Source organism: Pelmatolapia mariae, linkage group LG2 (assembly GCF_036321145.2).
Source record: "Pelmatolapia mariae isolate MD_Pm_ZW linkage group LG2, Pm_UMD_F_2, whole genome shotgun sequence".
Lineage (NCBI taxonomy): Eukaryota > Metazoa > Chordata > Actinopteri > Cichliformes > Cichlidae > Pelmatolapia > Pelmatolapia mariae.
Window position 1 is genome coordinate 559893 of NC_086228.1, and position 14859 is coordinate 574751.

General features: G+C 47.0%; 1 protein-coding gene across 1 annotated transcript; it reads right to left on the minus strand.

Annotated features, from left to right (window-relative positions):
* Nucleotides 1–243: 243 nt before the first annotated feature.
* Nucleotides 244–10693, minus strand: ak8 (adenylate kinase 8). The gene is made up of 14 exons (XM_063489382.1): nucleotides 9692–10693; nucleotides 9539–9623; nucleotides 8627–8676; nucleotides 8440–8532; nucleotides 8127–8195; nucleotides 5607–5688; nucleotides 5452–5523; nucleotides 3115–3315; nucleotides 2258–2380; nucleotides 1849–1938; nucleotides 1377–1518; nucleotides 1200–1280; nucleotides 899–1028; nucleotides 244–682 (listed from the first exon to the last, which is right to left on the minus strand). Exons 1-14 carry the CDS (start codon nucleotides 9773–9775, stop codon nucleotides 593–595), a joined length of 1392 nt encoding a protein of 463 aa, XP_063345452.1. The 5' UTR covers nucleotides 9776–10693; the 3' UTR covers nucleotides 244–592.
* Nucleotides 10694–14859: the final 4166 nt, after the last annotated feature.

Below are 14859 nucleotides of genomic sequence, written 5' to 3' on the forward strand. Positions count from 1 at the left end.
TGTGCATGCGTCTGTGTGCATGCCTCTGTGTGTGTGTGTCTGTGCGTGCGTCTGTGTGTGTGTGTCTGTGTGCGTGCGTCTGTGTGTCTCTGTCTGTGTGCGTCTGTGCGTGCGTGCGTCTGTGTGTGTGTCTGTGTGTGCGTGCGTCTGTGTGTGTCTGTGTGTGCGTGCGTCTGTCTGTGTGTGCGTCTGTCTGTGTGTGCGTGTGTGCGTCTGTCTGTGTGTCTGTGTGTGCGTGCGTCTGTGTGTGTGTCTGTGTGTGTGCGTGCGTCTGTCTGTGTGTCTGTGTGTGCGTGCGTCTGTCTGTGTGTCTGTGTGTGCGTGCGTCTGTCTGTGTGTGTGTCACAGTCGTGCTCATGTTTCCCTGAAACTTCCGTCTTTATTTGTTTCTGTGATTTTAGTAAAATGTGCTTCAGACTTTTACTGGAAAATAAAACACATGGGCGAGTGGGCGGAGTCAGTGAGAGCGGGTCAGGTGGGAGCTCAGCCTGAAGAGAAGCATAACAAACACAGGGAGGAGCAGCACATGCTTTATTTTTACAGACAATCATGTGACCTCAGCTTGTTCAGGTGAGTCCAGGTGAGTCAGAGGTCACTCAGAGGTCAGCCTGCTCGCCACGGCCTCAAACACAGAGTGAGGGTCCTGATCAGCATCGATGTGAATGGCCTCAGGATACACAGACTGACACACACACACACACACACACAGTTAGATTTTCACCTGTGAATCATACTTCTCTCTCTGAGCGTGTGCACCTGCGGGTCACAGCTCGTCTTTGCTGCTTGTTCTGATCTTATTATCCATGGATTTAAATCACAGCTCTTTGTTTTTGGCATTTTAGTCTTTGTTGTTGTTCCTAATGTTTTGCCTCCATCCCTCTCCTGTGTGTGTGTGTACCTGCAGGGCGGCGCTGTGGACCCTGTACTGTTTCAGTCTCTGTGTTACAGACTCCGTGCTGTCCTCAGGTCGGGTCTTTAGTCTGTGCTGAACCTCAGAGCTCAGAGCCGGCCGAGTCACAGGATGGAAGCTGCACACACACACACACACACACACACGGTCAATACCACCACTGCACCATCAGCACTGTGTGTGCCTACACGTGTGTGTGTGTTACATCACAGGGCTGACAGGCTGATGCAGACGTGTTCTCCCTGCAGTGGGAATTTTCCCGTCACAGGTGAACGTTAAAGTTCCTGACCTCTGACCGCTGACCGGGTCTGTGGCTCTCAGACTGAGTCTCTCCAGGCAAACGTCATCAGTCAGCTCCAGGAAGAAAACCCTGACAGTAAGAGGAGGACGAGACGAGAATGCGAGCAGGTTAAAAGGATTTCGGAGTTTTCTGGAGAACGGCTCCGTGAGTACAGTGAGCCTGTACCTGTTGGGCTGTTGGTGGCTCTCCTGCAGGCTCCGGGCCTGCTGCAGGTCGCAGGGGAAGCCGTGCAGGATCCAGCCCCCGCGGGTGCAGTCGGGTCGGCTCAGCCGCTCCTCCAGGACCTGCAGCAGCAGCGAGTCTGGAACTGCAGCCACAGCGGGGTTAGTGTCGCTCTCTGGACGCTAGCGCACACGGTCACAGCCGGCCCCGCCTCGGCAGGCGACGGTCGGAGGCTTATGTCAGCTCGTACTGTCTCTGCCCCCTCCCTGATTTCTTTTCTGCACATTAGTCACACCATAAACATATCCAAAAAACCTCTGGATGGTCCCAGAGACTTGTGGGAAACCTTGTGTGGACTGACGTGAGACGAGCGGCACTTTCTGGAAGGTTTGAGTCCCGTTATGTCAGAAAAACTGGTTTGATAGAGACAACATCACAGCCGCAGGCAGACATGGTGGTGGGAGTGTGTGCTCACCTGGACGTCCGTCATCCAGGTACGCCTGGACCTCTGCTCCTCGACTGGAACCAGCTGCAGCTACAGACCTCAGCAAGCGACCACAGCTCACTGACACACACACACACACACACACAGCAAAAAGTGAAAACAGTCTTCGTCATGTGACCTTTGGCCGTTCTCATCACTTCTTCCACCTGAGCGAAACCTCAGATTTCACTCTGACCTTATGTGACCTGACAGGACATGCTTTTCATCAGTGTGACCTCTGACCCCCGAGTCACCTTTAAGGTCTCTGTCATATCTTTACATGCTACAAAGAGACTGTGGCAGGTTTGTATTTAGCAGCTGCTCGCCCGGAGCTTCCTATTGGATGCACAGTGAGCCTGAGCTGGTGTCCCTCAACTGTGACGCCATCCTGGCTGCGTACCGTCCACCATCCCGTACGTCTCTGACAGCAGCTGGGCTTGACGGCTCTTTCCAGACCCCGGTGGTCCCAGCAGGAGGATTCTGGGAGTTCTGGAGCGCTGACGAGTCCGGACGAAAGCCAGCACTAAGAGAAAACAAACAGACACACACACACGCACCAGTTAATGCTTTACCTGAATCAGCAGGTAGATCACAGGAAGAACGAGCTCAGGTGTACAGAGCTGCCTGCTGTGTTACTGTAAACCTGCCTGTGGCTGTTTCACTGAGGCATCATTAAAGAACAGTTTCATAAAGTTCATAAAGCCAAGCGCCAAGTGTTTAGATGTGTCCGAGGCTTCAGCCAGCAGGCCCTGATCACATGACCTCTGGGACCTGCAGGATGTAGTTCAATCATCATAGAGTCCAGGTCCCCTCAGGGTTCCTGACAGAGGATTTAATAAACGGAGCAAGGGGACCAAGAGCCTCCGTCAGGGGCACGAACAGGGCCTCCAGCTTCTTCTTCATTAAGATGGAGAAAAACTGTCAGTCATCCAACTTTTAATAGAGTCCAAGCACCTCTGCAGGACCTGTACACACGTCTCGAGGCTTAGAGCAATATACACCTGAATATCATCTGCATAGCAGTGATGAGAAATGTCCTTAAAGCTGCTCAAAATGTGCTAAAGAGGAGCAGAACCAAAACTGTGGCACAGCGGAGGAGAAGGAACCTGAACCCGGACACAACCACAGAGAAGCATCGTTCACACTGATGTGACGCAAACACTCCTCACTGACCAATCAGCATCTGTGTGTGTGTCTGTGTGTGTGAGTCTGTGTGTGAGTCTGTGGGTGTGTGTGAATCTGTGTGTGTGTCTGTACCTTGCTGGTAGACGTCAACGTGTGGTTGGTCGCTGTCGATGACCTTGAGCACGTGCTGATAGGCTGATTTCAGACCCGTGACCTCACAGCGGTAACGGTGCAGCTTAGCAAGTCTCTGTTGGTCTGTCAGACTCCTCCCCTTCTCCAGACGCTGAGCGATAATGTCATCATCTGGCAGGATGAAAGTCCGATGGTAGATGTCTGCAGACAGGAAGTGATGTCAATGCAGGAGAGCAGAGCGAAAGTGGAAGAAGGACAAATTGCAGGTTTCTTTTGAAATGTTAAAGGACTGTTGGAAATGCTATCAAAATAAAGTGAAAAATGAGAAAAATAGCCATTTTTCTCAGGTGATTGCATCAAATTGTCATAATCCCCGCGCACTTTATAAGACCATCAGTCTGCCACCCTGGAAGGCTCTGCTAACAGATGTAGTCAGTTTCTTTCTTTTTTTTGTAAACAAGGTTGAATCCATCAGGTCAGCAATAGTACCTCCCTACATATGACCCATCCATGTTTAGTCCCTGTTCAGCTGCCTTATACCAGTTTGAACCCGTCTCAATTACACTTCTTAACGAGATGGTTAGACAAATTAAACCCTCTGGTTCTCCCGTGGATGTGATCCCTGCATGGCTCTTTAAAGACGTTTTCCCTTCAATTGGAACCTCAGTCCTTGCTATTATAAATAGCAGTATTACTTCCAGTGTGGTTCCTGATGGTTTTAAACATGCAATTGTTAGCCCTTTATTAAAAAAACCTGGCCTTGACCCTTTAGTTTGCTCAAATTTTAGACCTATTTCAAGGCTTCCATTCCTTTCAAAGTTATTGGAAAAAATAGTTTTTACCCAATTGAATGCATTTTTAGATGCTAATGGCATCATGGAACTTTTTCAGTCTGGTTTTAAACATCTACACTCAACTGAAACGGCACTTTTACGTGTTTTTAACGATATCTTTTTAGCTACTGATTGTGGAAGTTCCGTGATCCTTGTGCTTTTAGATCTTACTGCAGCGTTTGACACTGTTGACCACAATATTCTTATCTCTCGTTTGGAACACCTTGTTGGCATCAAAGGTGCAGCACTGGATTGGCTTCGGTCATATTTGAGCTGCAGAACATTTTGTGTTAAAGTTGAAAATTTTGAGTCCACCTCAGCCCCGCTTTCTTGTGGGGTGCCCCAGGGCTCAATCCTTGGCCCTCTTCTTTTTTCATTATACCTGCTCCCTTTGGGGTCTATTTATAGAAAACATGAAATATCCTGTCACTGTTACGCAGACGACTGCCAAATTTATTTGCCTTTAGCACCAAATGGCCCAGGCTCCATCCAAATCCTTTTAAACTGCCTCGAAGATGTCAAAGCTTGGATGGCTCTGAACTTTTTGAGTTTCAATGAGAGTAAAACGGAGGTGATTGTATTTAGACCTAATAATATTTCATGCAACCCGCTCGTAAATTGTGGTTGGCTAGGGTCTTATATCAAGCAGCACGTGACAAACCTGGGAGTCATTATGGACTCAGATTTTAAATTGAACAAACATATTAATTCGGTGTTGCAAAAAAGCTTTTTCCAGCTGAGGCAAATAGCAAAGCTGAAGCCAGTTTTGTCAAGACGTGACATGGAGAAGGTAATACATGCCTTTATTTCAACACGGCTTGACTATTGCAATGCACTTTATGTTGGAGTCAGCCAAGGGTCTCTTGCTCGTCTTCAGCTCATTCAAAATGCTGCTGCCCGCCTCTTAACTGGTACCCACAGGAATGAACATGTAACACCTATCCTGTCTTCTCTTCACTGGCTTCCTGTTTATCACAGAATTAATTTCAAAGTCCTAACACTGGTTTATAAATGTCTTAATGGTCTCGCTCCCCCATACCTTTCCGAGTTACTTCACCCTCATATTCCTTCACGGACCCTCAGATCAGCTGACCAGCTGCTGTTGGTTGTCCCAAAATCAAGGCTCAAATGCAGAGGAGAGCGAGCCTTTTCAATTATGGCCCCAAAACTTTGGAATACGCTGCCTTTAAATATTAGACGGGCATCTTCGTTTCCTGTTTTTAAAATGCTTTTGAAAACACACCTTTTTTCAATAGCGTTCAGACTGGCGTGAGTTGATATTTGTATATGTGTTGTGTTTATATTGATAGTTTATGTGTTTTATTATGTTTTATGTAAGTGTCAGTGGTTTTATCTTGTGTTTTACACTTTGTTTTTGTACAGCACTTTGGGCAAACCTTTTGTTTTTAAATGTGCTATATAAATAAATTGGATTTGGATTTTGGATTTGATGTCACAAGGAAAGAACATATTCACTGATGTTTGATTATGGGCGTGGACTCACCCCCAGTGATCGCGTCGACCAGCCGTCCGCAACTTCTCTCCATCAGCACGTCATCTGCCGCCTCGAGCATCACTGATGACACACACCACAGCGTGATGTCACACAGGAAGCAGCCGCGCAGGGCACAAAGCGTGATCTCACTTCCTGTTACTTACCAACGTGCTCGGGGATGACTCCGCCCTGCTGCAGACTCAGAGCCTGCAGGCGAGTCTGAGGGATTCCCTCCAACACCCAGCCCTGCAGTAACACACACACACACACACACACACACACACACACACACACACACAGAGTGTAGGTAATGTCAGGTTCAGGTGTCCTGTTTGTGCTTTTGGTGTTGCTTTGTTGTGTTTAGCTGTGTGAATGTGAGGCTCCGCCCATCGCTGCCTTATTAGTGAGCTCATTAAACTAAGAGCAATGAAGTGATTTGAGGCTGAAAGGCGAGCTATGATTCCTCAGTGCTGCCTGCCAGGCTGAATCAAGCCACACACACACACACACACACACACAGATGTCAGGCTGTGTGTGTGTGTGCTGGTTCAGAGGTCAGCATGATCCCATGCTGATGAGCAGGTGATGCGTTCAGAGTATATTCAGAAGCCTCCGTCAGAGCTCCAACTCTGAGCTTCTGCACGTGTCTCTGATTCAGTTCAGCTTTATTGACACAGAGCTTCACAGAGAAACCCACCAATCAGACCCCTCCATATGAACAAGCAGGAAGGAAAAACTCCCTTGTAACAGGCAGAAACCTCCAGCAGAACCGGGCTCAGGGAGGGGCTGCTAAAGGGTGCGCTGTTAGGGGTGTGGCCTGTTAGACTGACAGGTGCCTGCTCTCTGTTCTGTCCCGGTTCTGCTGGAACGTTGTACTAACGGTTCATCTTCATCTGCACATGCACGCTCCTGCCGGACGCACAGTTGCACGATTTAATGTGACAGCAGCAGGCGGCGTCCTGACGGGACCTGTCAATCATCCTCAACACACACACACACCGACAGAAACATCACACAAACACACACACACAGACGGTCCCTGGTGTGTGTGTGACGAGTTTAGCCTGCAGCCAAAAACAGCTATTAGCAAATCAAAGAAGCTGCTAATGACACACACACACACACACACACACACACACACACACACACACACACACACACACACACACACACACTGTGACGGTGGAGCTATCTCAGTGAAATCTTCGCAGGAGTGAGTCTCACATGAGAAGCTGAGATGTGACGAGCCGTGTCCATCTTTCGTTTACAGTCTGAGGTGTAAACAGCTTCTGTTTGTTCTGCTTCTCTGAAGTTTTGACACGAAATGTTGTTAAAGCTTTGCTCACTAATGTTGCAGCAGAGCAGTTAAGTATTGGCATACCTGTCGAAACCAAGTGAAAGCAGAGTAATAAAGATCAGCCGACCTGTGGCGGTGGCTGAGGGTAGCCGAGGGCAGACAGGTATGTCCTGAACCAATCACAACACATGGTTCTTTCCCTTCATTACATAAAATAATAATGGATTGCATTTATATAGCGCTTTTCAAGGCACCCAAAGCGCTTTACAATGCCACTATTCATTCACTCTCACATTCACACACTGGTGGAGGCAGCTACAGTTGTAGCCACAGCTGCCCTGGGGCAGACTGACAGAAGCGAGGCTGCCATATCGCGCCATCGGCCCCTCTGGCCAACACCAGTAGGGTAAAGTGTCTTGCCCAAGGACACAACGACCAGGACAGAGAGCCCGGGGATCAAACCGGCGACCTTCCGGTTACAAATGCGTTTGTAACCGCATTTGTAACCGTTTGATCAGACGGGTCCAGCAGCTGATCCACGTCTGTGGCAGTTTCTGTTTCTTTATCGTGTAGAGACACGGAAAGGTATTGTTGAACACGTAGTTGAACTTCTTCACACTGAGCAACAATAAAGATGAGCTTGTGGAGGAAGCAGACTAGAAACCCTCCTGTGGGACTGCAGAGACCTCAGCGGACACCACAGACACCCTCCTGAACCTGTGCTGCGACTGGGTCCTGCTCAAAGCTGCAGGAAGTACAAAAGAAGGCAGAATTCTTCCAGACCTCCTGCAAAAAGCCCCGCCCTCTCAGACCTCCCGGGAGAGCAGGCAAGGTGCCGCCGATCTCGCTTGCAGGCGAGTCTTTATTTATCTGGATGCGTTTTGAGCACGATGCCGCTTGAAGGCGTTCAGTTTTTGTCGCTGTTGTTGTGACAGCCGCTCCTCCGTCTTTCATTGCCTTAAACTGATCTGAAAGCAGCCCTCGCAAAGGGGACGTGATGCTAACGAGGAGCGTCGGCGAGGAGCGGCCCGTGTGAAAATAACACGCATGATGTGACAGCAGCATCCCTTTGATCAGCCCGTCCTCGGGGAGAACGCTGCTCGGCCTGCTGGGAATCGTAGTAGGACACAACGGAGACCAGAGCGCTAATTATCATCAATCACAGACGTAAGTGAGGCAGGTAACGGGGGACGTTTCTAACAGGGGGGACATCAGGGGAGACGTTTCTAACAGGGGGGACCATTCTAACGGGAGGGACGTTTCTAACAGGGGATGTTTCTAACGGGTTGTGACATGTGGCACCGACGATCTTTGACCCAGGTCTGTGCGAACACGGCACGAATGTTTAATGATGCTTTAAGCTAACCGGACTGTGAGGCTGACTCACCCGGTGGAAGCAGTCCATCTCCTTCAGCCTCTGCTGAACCAGTCCAACCAGCAGCCCCTCCGAAAGCTCCTAAACACACAAAACAACAGGTCACACGGGCATCAGGATGATGCACAGAATGAACAAATGGGCTCTAGACAGGAGGACCAGGGAGGGGTCGGGCGGTTTGGTCACAAAGTGACAACACTGAGGTCAGACTTCATCACACCGCTCAGAGTCTGAGGGCAGCGGCGGCGGCACGCACTAACATCAGAGCAGCCAACAGTTAAAAATCACATGATCAGATACAGACATCAGGAAAAAGCAGGTGTACCTGCTCGGCGTGCACGCTCAGCTCTGATCGGTACTGCAGTAAACTGCCTTCAGTCACGTGAACAGCTCTCAGCTCAGCGCTCAGCTTTTTGGCCTGAAGAAAACCCCCCAAAAAACATAGAAGAAGAAGAAACGTAAACGAGCAAGCAGAGGTCAGCTGAAAGTTTCCCACGCTCACTTGAACTCACCACGGTGTGTTTGCCGACAGCAGGAGGTCCCAGCACCATGACCCTGGGGACTGACACAGATCAGACGTCAGAAAACAAGCTGGTCACATGACCTGCAGTCTGACTGTTTCCTGCTGCAGACGCTCGCCAAAGATCACCACCGATAGGAGAAATGAAACGCCTTACTGTCCTTAAACACAACACGCTGCATTCAAAGTCTCGTGGACACACGACCACATCAATATTTCAGAAGAGCGTTGAGAGCGACGTCAGAACAAAGAACCACGACCTATTATTAGCGGTTTGTGAGCGCAGTGGTGTCCGTCTGTGCTGATGTTTCTGGAGTCAGAGCGCCCCCTGGGGGCGGCAGCATGTTTCTGCCTCGGCTGTGTTTCGGTCCTCCTCTTGGCTGTCCTGCAGCTCGATCTGAGTCACATGCAGTTCACACACTTCTTTGACTTCATGATGCCAAACGTATTTGTTAGTTTGTGCTTATTTAAGCTTTTTACTGCTTATTGTGTAGCTGATGTCAGAGAACCTCGTGTGTTTGTGTCTTCATTGTTGCCGCTGTTTCTGGTGCTGAACTCTAATCCTAACTGAACAACGTTTAAGACTGACACTAAACATTTCAGATGTGCATAAAAGTATCTGTAAAACGTGGTGTCTGATGAGCCCCATAGTTACGTCTCGTTTTTAATAACGTCAGAATAAATTCCTGACTCAAAGCTTCACAGGTGTGCGAGCATTTCGTTGGAGTTTCCAGATATAGCGCAAACGTCCTGTATGTGTTCCTGTGATAAAAATGATGAATTAAGGCTGAGACCATTTTAAGACTTTATATTCTGTCCGGTCTGTGTTTAAAGACAATTTTAAAGGAATGCTTTAAGTGATGCTAACAAATAAAAGCCATCAGGGACACGACGGCGTCCTCACCATCATCGGTGCTCCTCTGAAGCAGCCCAATCAGGTAGGAGATCGGATCATCAGGCTGATCAATCACCAGGCTGCACAGCATGCTCTGAAACACACACACACAGTGAATGTAGAGCAGCTTCACGCGTGGGAAACCTGCAGCTGCACCTTTACCTGGACCAGCTGGGCCACGTTGTGTTTGTCGGCGTAGACGAACGTCTGAGGAGGAATCCTCAGAGGCCTCGCCGTCTCATCCATCAGGAAGTCCCTGAAAGCACCACCAGGCCCACCACACACAGATCAAACACTGATATTCTGTCCCGACTGCCCTGAACGCCGCACACCGACCATCTCCTGTACTCAGGGTTAGAGAGCCAACACGGACCCACAAATAAAGGACTGTCAGCTGAATACACAACATACATTAAACACACAACTCTTCAAACATTTTCTGACAGCGTTAAAACATGAATGTTTTAACGGTCAACCTGATTTTATCTTTTAAAAAGTTGACGTCCGCTTTCAGAGCTCCACTTCCGGCCTCTCACCTGTCCAAACACCTCTCACCGTTTCCCGGGAACTTTCTGTTGGCTGCTGAAGCGCGGGAAACATAAACAAACGTCTCGCGCGCAGACGTATCCGGTAAAATCCGAACGTAAAATCCGGCACAAAAACGACGTTAAAACCGAAAATAACGACAACACCAAAAGCCTTCCCGCCGCTTCGCTCTCAGGGACGGTCGCTAGGACGCGTTGGCCGGTTGCTAGGGAACGACGTCATCACTGCGCGTGCAGGGCAAACGGTGCCGCGTTCACGAGGGGACGTTTCTTGAACGGTTATCGTGGCCCTTTCTCAATTCTAAGTACGCAAGTACGTACTCGCGTTCTCGGCGAGACCGGACTTGCCGAGACCGCCCACCCACTTGAAACGTAAAGGCAAATAGGCGGAGCGGTTAGTGCTACGTTTGTGCAGGTTTGTGCAGTTAAAATGAGCGTTTGTGCTGCTACGGTTTCTGAGATATTAAACTTTATTTTATAGGTCATTCAAAGGTCACCATCCCCCCAGACTGCTCCAAAACAAACCAAAGTGGTCTACTTTTTTAGTGCTACGTTTGTGCAGGTTTGTGCAGGTAAAATGAGCGTTTGTGCCGCTATGATATGACATATCCTGTTATGGTGTTACTGCTGAAAAATGTCTTTTTCAAATGACCTTTTGCTTTGTGTGTTCACTTGTTCAATAAAGTCCTGTTAAAAAACCCTCTTATTGTATTTAATCAGCTAAATTTGTAATGAGTCTATTTTTTTTTTTACTTCAATTTCTTTACTTCAATCACTTTTCGTTCATAAAACTACGATGCAAATGCTTGAGTATTTAATTTTTTTTAGAGTGGATTAAAAAAACTTTATTGAAAACTACATTTGAACATTTTACACTCCCATGAACACTTTTTGAGAAACGAACAAGCTAGCAGTCTTTTGCATCAAATACACATTTTCTGGCAGAAAAAACTATTATTTGGCATTACTGTGTCTGAAGGATTCTTAGAACAGCGTGTTACATCTGATTTCTGAACAAGGTAAGCTTACATTTAAAATACTGAGGTTTTAGTTACTGAGTTAATACATGATATAGCTAACTGTCTGGATCAAAGGGATTTTTTTTTCAATGTTAAACATTTTCAAAAATACAGCAATTGCAAATTTGCAAATCCAAGGAAAAAAGTTTCTAAAGCACTTTAAAAACATGTAGTACACGGGACTAAAGTGCTGTACAGTACATGTTAATGGGTTAAACACTCAGACTCAATTTAATAAACTCACAAATTCAATAGCTCCATCTTAACAATAATTCCACAAAATATGAAAGTGTAGATTGGTGGAGAACTTGGGGGAGGGGTTGCTCCTGGCTGTATATATAGGTCAGAAATCACGTTTCGCTCCATCATAATCATATAGTGTGTGTTTTTTTTTAATTTAGATGCCTCGAAAGCCATCTGTAGACAAGGTTTCCTTTTTGCAATTCAAAAGAGGCCATAGTCCAAAATGGCAAAATAGCCACTCCAGCTGCATCAGTCTGGAAAGAGCTGAGTCAGCAGCTAGAAGACAAGATGTCAGCAAAGGCCCTGTACACTTTTGTGAAGCTAAATAGACACAACATCTGGTCAGCTTTGGAAATCAGTGATCAGGAAAGTAATAGTGAAGGAGAGTTAGAGTCACGTTGCATTTCTCCTGGACAAGAAAACTGTCAAGCTTTTGAACTAGAAGTCCCTTTTGAGGACTGGGTTAAATTTATTCCTGAAAAGGTTGAATACAATGACAAGTTTTCTCCTACCCAAAAAAGAGAATACACAATTTTGAAACCTGGCACTTGGACTCATATCATCAACGATCTTATATGGAAGAAGATCAAAAATACATGTACACTTGTGTTCCGAAGAGCAAAGGTCCATCCAACTGTCAACAATAATTATCTGGACATCAGAGGCGACTGTAAGGAGTGTCATGGCCAGTTAGAAATGTCATGTGACAGACAGCCAGCAATTAATAGTCCAATGGTGCTCCAGTGTTTCATGAGAAATACAGATCTCTCCCTGCACACTGGCCACTCCAAGCAGTTCATGTCTGGAAACCTGCGTGAACTGGTCGCTAAAGAGCTGTGTGAGGGCAGAATGGAACCGGCTGTATGGAGGTCAGCGAAGGCAGCAGATCTGATGGATGTTGGAGATCCTGAGCCAAGCCACCTTCCAAATTTGGCCACTCTGCGAAAAGCCAAACAAGAGAGAAAAGACTTGGAATTAGGAGATAAGGACCCCATTGCATCTCTGCAATTGTTAAAATATAGTGTTCCTCACAGTGGTAGCATCCGAGATATTGGACTGGACAGGTTTTTCTGTCACTACTGGAGTCAAACTCAGATGCATGTTTATAAGACATTGTCCAAAAAATCTCCCCCAACTGTGTGTTTTGATGCAACCGGTTCAGTTGTGAAAAAACTGCTGAGACCAAATGGCAAATCTGGCCATATCTTCCTTTATCAAGGTATTCTGAAAGAAAACAATTGTCCCAGTGTCCCAGTGGTGCAAATGCTGTCAGAGAAACATGATGTTAATGCCATCGCAAACTGGTTGACAGAATGGATTCGTGCAGGTGCACCTGTGCCAAAGGAAGCTGTGAGTGACTTTTCTCTGGCAATTCTGGGAGCTCTGGTCAAGGCTTTCACTCCTCATCCTGATCTGAAGTCCTACCTTAATGAATGCTTTCATGTCCTTCTTGGAACCCAGTCTGCCAAACTCCCCCCTTGTTTTATCAGGGTTGATGTTGCGCACTGCATCAAGATGATATGCCAGTGGGACTGCCTGAAGAAGAAAACACACCGTGTTAAAGATTTCTTTGTCAGGTCATTAGCAAAACTTCTTCAGTCTCAATGCTTGGACCATGCAAAACAGCTCCTACGTGCTATCACTGTTGTGGCCCTCAGTGAGGCAGAAGGTGATGACAGTTCTGGATCCCCTCTTCCTTCAGAAAGGTGCAAGAAATACCTGAAAGCCCAAATTGCTCAAGACTCCATCATCATTCCAGATGAACAGACAGAGGAAAGTGAGAGAGTGGATTCAGTGGATGAGATCCAGACTGACCTACGACAGTGGGTAACAGAAATATGTGAGGAGAGCAGGTCACTTGCTGCAGCAAACGGGGATAGAGATAATATTCACTTTCTCCCTGAGATTATTCCTCATATAATAAGACTGGCAAGTTACTTGCCACTCTGGACAGGAATAATGGTCCCTCTCTTCCAAAGCACCAGCATCACAGCAAGTTCAGCCACTGTTGAAGCTGAGTTCAAAAACATAAAACACGGACTTTTCAAACATGAAAACTTGCCTGTTCGAGTCGATCGCTTCATTGCTCGTCATCTTTCCTTCATCGAGGGAAATATGCGGATTTGTTCTGCAAAAGAAAAGGTCAAAGATGAGGCAACAGTGGGATCACTGAAAGTCACAGATGCCAATTCTGGATCCATGATGACTCACAGTGCAGAAGACAAAATGAAAATGGATGCTCACCCGTTTGTGGGATCTGATGCTGCCACAAACATTCCTCTGGCTGATGGGGATGCAGTTGAGAACTGGAGGGGCCTAGCTGTTCCACCCAAAAAAAGGAAGAGGACTTCCTACCTCTCTTCGTGTACCGAATGGCTCCATGCAGATGAAACTTTCGAGGCCAAAAGAGTGAAGGTGGGATTATTAAAAAATGGAAACCTCCATCAGCCTATTAGATTAGGGGAATCAACAATCTCTGTGCTCAATACCTGTGCATTTGATGCATTTTTTCAGTGCTTATGTTGTGCCTTCTGTGACAGCTCAACATTTCAAAATGCTGTTCTGAAGGACAGTGAAAACCCAGTCCTGCAGCTGGTGAAAGCCATTGCCACAGATGGTGTGACCCAACAAACCTACAGGAGGAGAGCAGAGCTGCTTAGTGTAATGTTTGAAGCTGTCTCGTTGAGGTCTGGTGCGATCCAAATCGATGCTCAGTGCAATGTCTCCGCTGTAATTGCTAAGACAATGAGGAACATCTCAAGTGTTTATTTTACCAAACACTGCTCTTCACAGCACTGCTACCTCAGCAAAGGGATGACAAGGGAAGTGCCATTTGTTTCTCCTGCTATCTCTGTCCTCAGAGAGTCTGGTATGGCTCATCTTGGCACGGCTGTGGAAGCAGGACTCGGCCTACCTGAGTCTACCTGCCTCAGGCCACTCTCCAATCCATCTCTGTGTCCATCAGAATTCAAAACAGAAGACAGCACCACAGGAAATGAGCTCTGTGCAGGGACAGTGACTCACAGCTACAACATTGGAGATATTGTGTGGATTGATACTGACCTTGCAAACCAAACAGAATTTCCACTGAATGAATTTCCCTCCAACCTGGTTCTCCAAGGAAAGTCATTCACTTTGAGGGCATTAATTGCTTTCCATGGGAAGATGACCACTGATGGTTTGGGCCATTACACTGCATACTGCAGGAGAGCTCCATGTGTGTGGGAGTGCTATGATGACCTGGGAAATGGAGTGACAGGAGCATCTGAAAAGAAAAAAATACAACCCCATGCTGTGTTATACACAGTATAATGAGTGCTGCCTGCATTTTTCTGTTTTATTTGGTTCATTACAGTTACATGTGTTCAAATGGCTAGTGTGTGTGTTATCAGTAAGTTCAGTTTTGCACATAAAGTTAAAGTTCTAAATTAAAAATCTTTTAACACTCTTTTCTTTGTCAGTCTGATGCATATTTGCTTTTACACACCCCTTCACCTGTAGCCTTGAAAGTAACCGTTCCATT